This window comes from Kryptolebias marmoratus, linkage group LG8 (genome assembly GCF_001649575.2).
Source record: "Kryptolebias marmoratus isolate JLee-2015 linkage group LG8, ASM164957v2, whole genome shotgun sequence".
Lineage (NCBI taxonomy): Eukaryota > Metazoa > Chordata > Actinopteri > Cyprinodontiformes > Rivulidae > Kryptolebias > Kryptolebias marmoratus.
In genome coordinates this window covers 28,086,316-28,097,922 of record NC_051437.1, presented here as the reverse complement: position 1 = coordinate 28,097,922, position 11,607 = coordinate 28,086,316, and the positions used below count along the sequence as shown (strand labels likewise).

The 11,607-nt window shown below is 46.6% G+C and overlaps 1 protein-coding gene across 9 annotated transcripts in view; it reads left to right on the top strand.

Annotated features, from left to right (window-relative positions):
• The window catches only part of LOC108250039 (myelin transcription factor 1), a 30,883-nt gene that overhangs the window by 11,882 nt on the left and 7,394 nt on the right, over window positions 1–11,607 (top strand). For 2 of the 9 annotated variants that reach the window (XM_017439727.3, XM_017439725.3), the window contains exons 7-19: window positions 531–621; window positions 708–824; window positions 1,794–2,008; window positions 2,784–2,971; window positions 5,567–5,833; window positions 6,392–6,546; window positions 7,363–7,425; window positions 7,787–7,855; window positions 9,006–9,068; window positions 9,311–9,391; window positions 9,805–10,026; window positions 11,062–11,153; window positions 11,241–11,344. In XM_017439727.3, the coding sequence (XP_017295216.1) occupies window positions 531–621; window positions 708–824; window positions 1,794–2,008; window positions 2,784–2,971; window positions 5,567–5,833; window positions 6,392–6,546; window positions 7,363–7,425; window positions 7,787–7,855; window positions 9,006–9,068; window positions 9,311–9,391; window positions 9,805–10,026; window positions 11,062–11,153; window positions 11,241–11,344 (1,727 nt within the window). Of the gene's footprint in view, window positions 1–530; window positions 622–707; window positions 825–1,793; window positions 2,009–2,783; window positions 2,972–5,566; window positions 5,834–6,391; window positions 6,547–7,362; window positions 7,426–7,786; window positions 7,856–9,005; window positions 9,069–9,310; window positions 9,392–9,801; window positions 10,027–11,061; window positions 11,154–11,240; window positions 11,345–11,607 lie in introns of all 9 variants that reach the window. The other 7 variants (XM_017439726.3, XM_017439724.3, XM_017439728.3 and 4 more) reach the window with 6 other exon arrangements.

Sequence of the window (11,607 nt, the reverse complement as noted above, 5' to 3'; positions counted from 1 at the left end):
TTTTCACTCGTTCATGTCGTGTTTTTACTCGTTCATGTCATGTTTCACTCATTCATGTCGTGTTTTCACTCGTTCATGTCATGTTTCACTCATTCATGTCGTGTTTTCACTCGTTCATGTCGTGTTTTTACTCGTTCATGACGTGTTTTAGTCGTTCATGTTGTGTTTTTACTCGTTTATCTCATGTTTCACTCATTCATGTCATGTTTCACTCATTCATGTCGTGTTTTCACTCGTTCATGTCATGTTTTTACTCATTCATGTCCTGTTTTCACTCGTTTATGTCATGTTTCACTCATTCATGTCGTGTTTTCACTCGTTCATGTCGTGTTTCAGCCGTTCATGTCATGTTTTCACTCGTTCATGTCGTGTTTTTACTCATTCATGTCGTATTTTAGTCGTTCATGTCGTGTTTCACTCGTTCATGTCGTGTTTCAGCCGTTCATGTCGTGTTTCACTCGTTTATGTCATGTTTCACTCATTCATGTCGTGTTTTCCTCTCTGAACTCTGATTCTCGCCTCCCGCTCAGTCCTGGCGATGCATGAGAACGTGCTGAAGTGTCCGACCCCCGGCTGCACCGGTCAGGGCCACGTGAACAGCAACCGCAACACGCACCGCAGGTAACACACCTGGAACACACCTGGAACGGCTGCGGGAGGAGCGGCCCGCCGCGGTTCTCACCTTTCCCTTCTCTCCGCCCCTCCAGCCTCTCCGGCTGCCCGATCGCCGCCGCGGAGAAGCTGAACAAGAGTCACGACAAGCAGCACCTGCCTCAGCCGGGCGGCGAGCTCCTCAAAGGAAGTCCCAACGACCGAGTCCTGAGGTGGGTCGGCCCAACATCAAGCAGAACTCGTCCATAAAGACGTCAGTGTCTTACCTGCTGCAGCTGACAGGATTCTGTCATCCTGACTCAGTTCTACCTGCGGTTCCTTCTGCAGGTTAATCTATTCTGTCCCTTTAAACGTCTCTTTATCTCCGTCCGTCTCCCCGAACCGTCCTGGCACCGTGATCAGGGCCGAAAGAATGATAATTAACACGAACCCGACACTGGTTTTACGCTCCCCCTCGTTGGTATTTTAATTAATAATGCAGCCGATATGCTAATTATGCAAGTTATACGGGCGTTGGTGGGAGGACGAGGGAAAATAATTGCTTTCCTAAAGGAGAACCTCATCACGGTTTGGACAAAGCGTCGGATTAAAACACAATAAGGCTCGCTTTTGTTTTTTTTCCCCTCCTCAGATTGTTATTCAAATGAGCTCGCTTTCTGTCGTACGCGGCGCCGGATTCTTTGTCCCATCTTTGTTCTAATGGCATCCGTGTTGATTTAATAAAAAGGGACAGAAAAATCCCTGGTGATCAGCCGGTAACAGCCGGGTCACGGAGCTCGTTAATGAGCCGCGGACGGATCGCGGTTACAGAGGAGAACTTTACGAAGTGTTGAAGGGTTTGGAAAAGCGATAGAGAAGGAGTACAACCCCCCCCTCTTCCTCCTCCTCCTCCTCGCTCCTCTGCTTCTCCCTCGTCTATCAGTGGATTTACGCCAACAGGTCTGACAAAAGCCCGGGCTCTCCAGGAAAACGAGAGGGCTTAAAGCTCATAAATTCCATGCTGTACAACATGCAAATGTGCCCTCTGCTGATAAGAGAGCTTTTAATCCTGCAGCACTCCTGCTAAGTACACCGGCGCCCCTATCTGTACTCGCTTTCACTCCTTTCTTTCTGCGCGCCTCTTTTATTCCAAACCCGTTCTGTTTTTATTTCGTCTTTAACCCCGGCGTTCTCCTCCGCAGGCCCATGTGCTTCGTGAAGCAGCTCGAGGTGCCTCAGTACGGCAGCTACAGGCCCAACATGGCGCCCTCGACACCGCGCGCCAACCTGGCCAAGGAGCTGGAGAAGTACTCCAAGGTCTCCTTCGATTATGCAAGCTTCGACGCCCAAGTGTTCGGGAAGCGCACGCTTGCTCCAAAGATGACCACCAGCGAAACTTCACCCAAAGCCTTCAAAAGTAAGACGGGACTTTTGTTTTTGTTTTTTCCCCTCTTTGGTTCTGCTTGTTAGTGATTCATGTTGTAGACCAGGAGTGGGCGATCCTGGTCCTCTGGACCTCCGTCCTGCAGGTCTGACTTGTTCCTCTGCTCCGACACCTGATCTGGATCAGAGGGTGATTATAAAAAATCAGGGGAAGAGGTCAAACCTGCAGGATGGAGGCCCTCGAGGACCAGAAACAATCAGGAGACAGGACAGGAAGTGTCAGAGCTGAAGATGCTGATGTCCTCCTTGGGAGGGACGAGGACGGACAGGATCAGGAATGAGGTCATCAGAGGTCCAGCACAGGTTGAAGGACTGGGAGACAAAGTGACGGTTTGGACATGTGCAGAGGGACAGAAGGATGTTAGAGACAAAGAGGACATATATGGATATAGTTAGAGAGGACATGGAGGACAGAGGACAGTTAGATGGAGGAGGACTCACTGAAAAGGGAGCACCTGGAAGAAGAAGAAGAAGAAGAAGCAGCTTCTGTTGGGACTGAAACTAATAAAACTGGAACCAGTTCTCGCCTGGCATCATTTTTTATCTTCTGACCTGCTTCATTCATGGAGACCAACAAGCAGTGAAAAGCTTGTGAGCGGCCGTGTTTAAATACAGAACAATAAAAGCAGATTTGATGATGTTTACCTGCTTGTCATTGATTTCACGATTAAAACATTTCTTGTGAATTATCAGTTTGTTTGTTTTTTTGACTTCGCTGCCGTTAAAGCGCCCTCTCCTTCCTCCCGCAGCTAAGCCCTCGTTCCCCAAGTCGTCGTCACCCGGCCTCAGCCTCCACGCCTACGGGAAGAGCTCCACCCTGGCCTACGACTACTCCCACGATGCCGAAGCTGCTCACATGGCCGCCACCGCCATCCTTAACCTGTCCACGCGGTGCTGGGAGAAACCCGAGAACCTTAGCACCAAGCCGCAAAACAAGGTGACGATCGTAGTACAGATCAGACATTTCTGGCCGCAGCTGGTGAGATGAGAGGCGATGGCGGCGCCCTCCCTTCTCGTTCGTTTCTCTTTTTTTTTTTTTTTCCACATCAACATCGCATGAATTTATCATCAGGAGGCTTCCAGCAACAGGACGGTGTTGAGATTCGGTTGCATCACCTCTCGCGTCCTCGCTCGTCGTTTCATCCCTCCATCCCACACACTTTTCATGTTGTTATTGAATCTGGCTGACTGCCAGCTCCCTGGATTATTTTTTCACCAGGTAGCCTTTTTTCATTATCTGCCGGGCCGATCTCCCACGCAGTTTCTCCACCCCCTCCACCCCTTTCTTTAATTTTCTCTTTCACTCTTATCTCCATCACTTCCTAGCTTTTCCCGTCCAATCGTACGGTTTTCTTCTCCTCTCCCTCTCTCATTTCCTTCTTCTTTTCTTCTTCTGTGACTTTTAACAGCCTTTTTTGAGGAGAGAAAGCGTTTATTTCTCCCTTCCTGACGTGGTTTCAGGACAGTAAATAAGTACTCGGTGTGTCTGGCAGCAAAGCAAAGCGAGGTTTTTCAGAAAAGGCGGTGATCCTAGCTGCACGGATCCACTGATCTGGAATCAGAGTAGGAGTCAGTTGAAATTCGATATTAAAACACCGGAACACTGCGCTCGTCAACCTGGGACGTTTCTGGGAACCGTTCCAGTTTTCTCTCTCAGTCTCACAGCGCTTTGATATTTTTAGATCTTGACCAGGCTGTACGAGCGCCGTTTTACATACAAACTGAAAACATGGCTCCCTTCACCCCTCGGTTTCTGTTCACCTGCCAGCGCCGAAATGAAGCGAGGAGTTTCGAAGCGCTGCTGGCACCACGTTAACAAAGATGCCACTGTTGACATTCTTAACCAGCTGAACGTGAAAAGGCTTTACAACTGGATAAATGTTGCTTTGGTACTAGCTCGGGGGCAATTAAATAAAAAAATAAACGAGGAAATAAAGAAGTAGCAGAAAATTTAATTATTTTAATCCACGAGAAAGTTATACAAACTTGGGGTTATGGAGAAATATTGACCTGATTGTGTATACTAATTTATTTGTGGCACTGAAAAATGGTTTTTCACAGTTTGATGTTCGTTTTTTACCAGTTTTCCCACAAAACTACAAATTATTAATTTATTAAGCTAAAAACTAGCAATTTTAGCCAACAAGCTTCAGTTGATAAAGCAAGAAAAATGTCTAAATAAAACTTTATTTGTGGCCAAGTCTTTGGTTCTTCTAATTATTTTAAGATATAAAGACTTCCTTTACCCTAAAAAGACTAATTATATCATGGTGACAACTAAATATCATTGTTCTAATTTAGCTTATGCTAACTAGCGACAAAACAAAAAGCTGCCTACATTAATTATACATCCAGTTAGCTACTATCTAATTATTTTAGGAATCTTTACAGCTCAAACCACTACATTTACCCTCAAGAAAACTAAATATAATGTGGTGATAATAACTAAGTGTTATTGTTCTCGTTTAGCTTAAGCTAATTAGCGACAAAGCGTACATCCGGGTACAGTCTGAATAATTTAGGAATTTAAAGTACCAAAGAATTGGAAAACTCACTACATTTATCCTAAAAATGTAAATATGTTTTGAAACAACAAAATATTTCTGTTCTGACTTAGCTTAAACTAACTAGCATTCTGCTAGCATGCTTCCTGTAGCTTCTTTGCTACATGCTGATTAATTTAGGAATTTAAAAGACTTTTACATTTAAAAACCCACTATATTCCAATAAAAAACGTAAATATAATGTGATGACAAGATATTTTTATTCTTATTTAGCTTAACTTGTGACAGAGGAAATAGAAACACAAGCTAACAAACTGCTAGCTTGTTTGTTGTAGCCAACTAGCTAGAGTCTGAATAAATGAGAAATCTTAAAAAAAACAAGCTAACTCTTTTTACACTCGAGTAATATAAATGTGATGTTATGAGGCTAAAATATTTCTGTTCTTATTTTAGCTTAAGCTAACAAAAAAAGCAAAAAGAAGATGCTAATTATCCATCTTGCTAGGTTGCGTTTTGTAGCTAGCCTGATTACAGTTAAATTTATTTAGGAATTTAAAGGATCCAATCCACAACGTTTATCCTAAAAAAGAATATTATAGTGACACAACAAAATGTTTTATTTGTATATTTGTTCTGTCGCTAGTTAGCTTAAGCACACTGTTTGCTATTTACTCTGTTGCTAGTTTAAGCTAACTAGCATTAGCGCAAGTTGCTACATGATCTAGGTTCTTACATTTTCTGTTTTGTGTTGAGCAACACTGGTTCTTCCTTTCAGTTTAGGAGATTTTTATGCTTCCATAGTAATTTTTGACACAGATAAATTAAACAAATATATATTTTTAAAGTGATCTGGGTCATGGACTGGACTGAATGAGTTAAAAGCAAACAGCTGGTGTCCAAAGAAAACATTTTAAAGTTCTCGATAAATGAAGGATGTATGTAGTTTGTAAAATCGTATTGAGTGTAATAACTCATTTGGAGTAAAAATAATTTAAAAGTAATTTAAAGTGTAAACATTTTGTCCCCAGGAAATGGACATCGAGGTAGACGAGAACGGAACCCTGGACCTGAGCATGAAGAAGCCCATCAAGCGAGAGGGCAGCCTGTCGGGCACCAGCCCCGGGGTTCGGTCCCCAGATCCTTCGTCTTCCTCCTCCTCCTCGTCCTCCTCCCTGCAGCACAGCGGAAACAGCGGCATGACGTCGCCGAACCTGCACGCGTACAAGCAGGAGGACTGGGAAGGACCCCTGGATTTCACCAAACCCAACCGCCAGAGGGAAGAGGAAACGGACGAGGTCGGTGCAGAGCTTCCAAAAAGACGGAGCATTTCCTGCGACATCACCCACAGAGGAAATAATCCTACTCAAATAACAACAGACTAAACTCCCCCTGAAGCCTTTTCAATGAAAAGTTCTGTTTACATCACTTTTTTTTTTTTTTTGTCTAATTGCCTTTCCTTATTTCCTGTCCCATTTTCTCCTCTTTCTATTATTCATTTATTTCAGTGAAAAGCAGGAGTTACTGTGCAGTTAAAACATTGCACCGTGTGACAGAGGTGGTGTGTCAGGTGCATTGCACCATCCTGGATTTGGCATATGCTAATTTTCGCTGCTTTGAACTTTTTCAAAAGAAATTTAAAGGGGATGTTAATTTTTTATGAGGACATTTCGCGTTTGGAAACATCACGTCTACAAAAACATTAAAAAAAAGGGGGTCATGTGGGCACTTCTCAAAGTTGTTTATTTGTTGTGAATGTTTGCGACGAAGTGCTGCCTGGAAGCCGTCGGCTTTAAAAAATAAACAAACAATATGACTCCTCGTCTGCTGATCGGTGCTTCTGCCGTCTGTTTCAGATGGAGCACACCGCCCAGTCGTACGTGTCGTCGGACCCGGAGGACTGTGACATGATGCAGGACTGTCTGGAGGACAGGAAGTACCCCGGGGAGGTGACAACCCCCACCTTCAAAGTCAAGTTTCAGCCCAAGGACAGCAAAAAAGAGCTGCTCTCGTAAGTATCGGCGCCCTGGAATATGAGCCGTTTTCAGCTCAGCTCGCTGAAACTGCTGTGAGAACGTTGGTTACAGCTCTCGTAGCCAACCTTATTCTCAGAAGTTGACCAAAGTCGATTGAGGTTCAGAAAAAACAAGATGTTTACGTGAAATAATGAGAAGAAAAATGAAAAATAATAATTTTAAAGTTGTGAACAAAGACGTCGCGCAGTGAGCAGAACTTCTCAACATCTGTGAAACTAACTGAATTGTGGACGTTTTTTTGTGTCTGGCTGTGGCAGCCATCTTGAATTGGTATGGCAGTTACGTGATCGCCCAACCTTCGTGTCACGCTCTCAGAAAGACGAGTCTCGACCGTCTGATCGGTGTTTCTAATGAAGGGTAAACTTTCCCCGTAAGGTTGCGGACGTCTGCTGCGTGGATGTTAGGAAGATCCGACCGGAAGACCTGCTGGACGAAACCGTTTATAACTTTAAAAGTAAGACGTGAAATCTTAAAGATCAGTCCAGAAATGAGCAGGAAACCCCGTTAAAGATGAGCTGCTGAGGTTTTACCTGCAGGGATGACGGATCCAGATCCCCTCAGAGTCTGGACCTTTTTTTTTTCAGGTCTGGATGTGGAGATGCGGCTTCGCTTTGGCAAATTTAATCAAAATTCACTTGCTGAGAGTTTCCGAGGAAGTCTGAGTGCAGAAACTACTCTGACAAATCTATAAAAACTACATCAAGAACGTTGAGCATTAAAGGTTTCTCCTTCTGTTCCTGCTGAAGAAGTAAATGATGTCACTTCCTCTTCCTCCTCCTCCTCCTCGGCAGGTGTCCCACACCTGGCTGTGATGGCAGCGGACACATCACAGGGAACTACGCGTCCCACCGCAGGTAAGACCCGTTTCTGCCTCTCCTCCCGGTGAAACGCCGGCTGTGCTGAGGCTCCGCTTCCCTCTCTGAGCCGGAGTCCGAGGCGGGCGAACCGAGACTAATTCAAATATTTTATTTGATCCTCTCGTGCCCGAGGCAGTAATGTAGCGTGAGCCCAGAAAGCAAAGACGGTCATTGACTTTGATATGCATCAGTAATTTACTTCTTTCTGTCTGCCCTCTTATTCCTAAATGACCTTGGTATGCCTTGCATTCTTGATTTCCCTTCACTCACGTCTTTCTCCTCTCTCCTTTCAATCCCCTCACATCCTCGTCCTCTCCTTCCTCTGCCTGTCCTTCGCTCTTTCTCCTCCTCCTCTCAGTCTGTCTGGGTGTCCTCTCGCTGATAAGAGCCTTCGGTCCCTCATGGCGGCCCACACCCCTGAACTCAAGTATGTCTGCTCTACACCTTTTGTTGCCCTTTTCACTGCCACTTCAGCACGCCGCTACCGACACCGCGCAGCGCCGGTCAGCGCCGCGGCTTCATTCTGCTGATGTTCGCTTTATCTTTTACGGCTGCCTGCTTTATCTGCTGCTGCTTCTGTCACGGTGGTTTTTATTTTTCTTTCTTTCTGCAAAACGGATCGGTCTAAACCTGCTTTCATTTCAATCTGAAACTGAACTCTAAACGGTCCCAGTTCTGCTCCGGTTCTGGGGTCCTCATCAGGTTCTAAAATTATTCAAATCTGACCTCGAGTGAACAAAAACAGACAACAGATTCCACCGTGAACAAAAACTGAAGCCAAAATGGAAAAAAACTGTCTGAAAAACTGCGTCCATCTTTGCTGCTTCTAGAGGATCTCAGAGGTTCTGGATCAGGAGGTTCTGCTGCTCTGGAGCTACAGGTGAGAGTTAACACGACGCCAGGGCGGGAAGACATCAGCAATGACCTCAGACCATCAATCTGAGAAGGGTCAAAGGTCATCTGGAGTTCATCGTTCTACAGAGAGGAAGATTATTCACATTTAGGACAGCTGCTGATCTTCACCCCGAAGGTCAGACCGTGCAGTGAGCTCCACCTCAGACTCTACAGGCCTCAATCTGCAGGTTAAAGGTCAAAGGTTAAAGCCTCTACTCTCTAAAAACAACATGGCAGCTCGACTTGAAGGAACCACAAGACTTCTGGACCAGAACCAGAACCAGAGGACAGATGTTTACCCAGAATGCACTGCAGCTGTCAGCACGGTGGTGGAGGGCTGATGGTTTGGGCTGATTCTGGAGTCAGATGTGACAAACAGGACAATGATCCCAAACACAGCAGAACGGTCCAGAACCAGAACCAGAACCTCAGAGAGCTGAAGCAACGCTGGAAAGAAGAGTGGGCCACAACTCCTCCACAACCATCAGAGACACAAACAGGAGGTTCTACAACCTGCTGGGTCATCAGGTGGACGCAGTTTTTCACGGCACAGCTTCAACATTTTTGTCTCTTTATCAGAAACTAAATGTTTAATAAATTAAAATCGTCTGTCGTGACGTTTCGGGAACTCTTCGTTGTTTTTTAATTCTCGACGCTAAATGATGACCTCTTCCTCCTCGCAGGTGTCCCACTCCAGGATGCGACGGCTCGGGTCACATCACGGGGAACTACGCCTCTCACCGGAGGTAACGACACGCTGAGAGAGGAGCTCCACTCACATGAACACTGAGTCAGTCAGTCAGGGAGGCTTAGTGGCAGCAGGTAGACAGGGACACATCCACATCTCCACACCTTCCAGGCGCCTCGGGAAAATGACTCTGCCTTCTCATGTTCTCTCCCTTTATGAAGCAGCCACCTTACCAGAACGATCTTCTTTTTTTTTTATTTTTAATCCCAATGTTATCACCTCCATACTTTCTGTTTTCAGTCTCTCTGGGTGCCCGCGTGCCAAGAAAAGTGGAATTAAAACTCCTACCAAGGACAACCAGGAGGACTCGGAGCTTTTAAAGTTCGTACCGCTCAGACAGCCATAACGTCTGCTTTTAGCATGACTGACGGTAAAAGTGAAATGCAACAGAGGACAGAGAGGGAGAGAGACAGAAAGCGAGGACAGCCACTGTGACTGAATCCAATCAGCCTGATGGGGAAATACTCTGAATGTAGTTGATGTTAGAGTAAATTAGAGCACGCTGCTTTGGAAATACATTTTACATTTTCACACGAACCTGTTAATTTATCAGCATGTTGATAACTCTTACTGGTAAAACTCAACGTTAACCTAATTTAACCAAGAAGAGAAAATAATCTCTCTTTTATTTCCATCAGATTAATAACTTTTCTTTGCGCCTCGTCGTTTCGCTTTAACACGTTTCCGTCTCCTGCCCTCCCCCCCCTCGCTCGTCTTCGTTCCGCCCCCAGCAGATGCCCCGTGCCGGGCTGCGACAGCCTGGGTCACATCAGCGGGAAGTACGCCACGCACCGCAGCGCCTACGGGTGTCCGCTGGCGGCGCGCCGGCAGAAAGAGGGCCTCCTGAACGGGACGCCCTTCAACTGGAAGGCCTTCAAGACAGAGGGGCCCACCTGCCCCACCCCCGGGTGTGACGGCTCGGGACACGCCAACGGAAGTTTCCTCACGCACCGCAGGTGAGCGCTCGCTTCAAAAGGTCGGGGGTTCGATTCTGCAGGAGTCAGGGCTGCGTGACATCGTTTAAAACACACAAAGTAATATTTAGGGTTTTAGCCAAACCTCAGATTGAAGAAACAGAACGATCCGGATCAGAATCTGGATCAGAACCAGAATTTAAACTAACATTTCATCAGACGGACAAGACCGGGAACTAAAGGGTTACATGTAGGAGCGGAGACCAGGTTTTAAGAGAGCGGTGACCTTTGACTCTTGACCCCATGAACCTTGAAACCAACAGTGATCACCTTTGACCCATGAGGTGTCCGGCTGCAGTTAGAGCACTGTGACCTTTGACCTTTGACCGGATCACCACCAACATCTAATCCCTTGTTTTTGTTCCGTGTTTGACGTTTCCTGAAGGAACTTTTAGTAATCTGACAGACAGGCAGACAAACGGACACAACCGGGAACTAAAGGGTCACATGTAGGAGCAGAGACCAGGTTTTAACAGAGAGGTGACCTTTGACCCTTGACATCATGAACCTTGAAACCAACAGTGATCACCTTTGACCTATGAGGCGTCCAGCGGTGCAGTTTGACGTTCCTACATCAGACTGTTGGAGAGTTAGAGCACCGGGTCAGCTGGGATGTTGACCTTTGACCCTGTGGCCTTGAAATCAATGGTGATCACCCTTGACCCATGAGGTGTCCAGCTGCAGAGTTAGAGTACGGGCTGATCTTTGACCTTTGACCGGATCACCAACAATCCCTTGTTCCGTATTTGATGTTTCCTGAAGGTTTCATGAAAATCTGTTTATAACTTTTAGTAATTTTACAGACAGACGGACAAACGCCTGAAGACTTTCCCTCCTTTACCCTCCTTGCCAGTAACAAGAGTCCTTCGCTCCCTGAATACGTTTCAGCGGTTATTCTTCGAACCGTGCAGCTCAGTTCAGAGCAGCGAGCGATCACCTTCCAGTGGGTGCTGGTGTCCAGGGGGAAACGCCCGTGGCGCCCCTGATTCACAGATGAACCTCCTTGTGTGTTTCCAGCCTCTCCGGATGCCCCAGAGCCTTGTACGCCAAGAAGAAGACCAAGTTCCCCGCAGAGGACTACCTGAGCACCAAGTTCAGAGCCACAGACGGTACGATGGGAGGAGACCCGGTCCTCACTGACTCGTTCCGTTTGTTGTCGGGTCGAGCTTTCATTCGGTGTTTCTCTCCTGGTTCAGTTTTGGACAACGACGAGGACATCAAGCAGCTCAACAAGGAGATCAATGACCTGAATGAGTCCAACAACGAGATGGAGGCGGACATGGTCAACCTGCAGACTCAGGTGAGTTCCTCCGCCGGGTCTCCTGACGGACGGGAAGTGATCTGTTAGTCCTCGTCCTCGGTTCTGTGAGCGGAGACACTTCAGAGACGTTTTCTGCAGGATGTCGGTTTGTTAACGGAGGCCGAGGGGGACGTCCACTTTGACCCCGATAACTCCACTTCCTGGTCCTGGTCCTGGTCCTTGTTACTGGTCCACGTCCTGGTCCACGTCCTGGCCCTGGCCCTGGTCCTGGTCCTGGTCCACGTCCTGGTCCACGTCCTTGT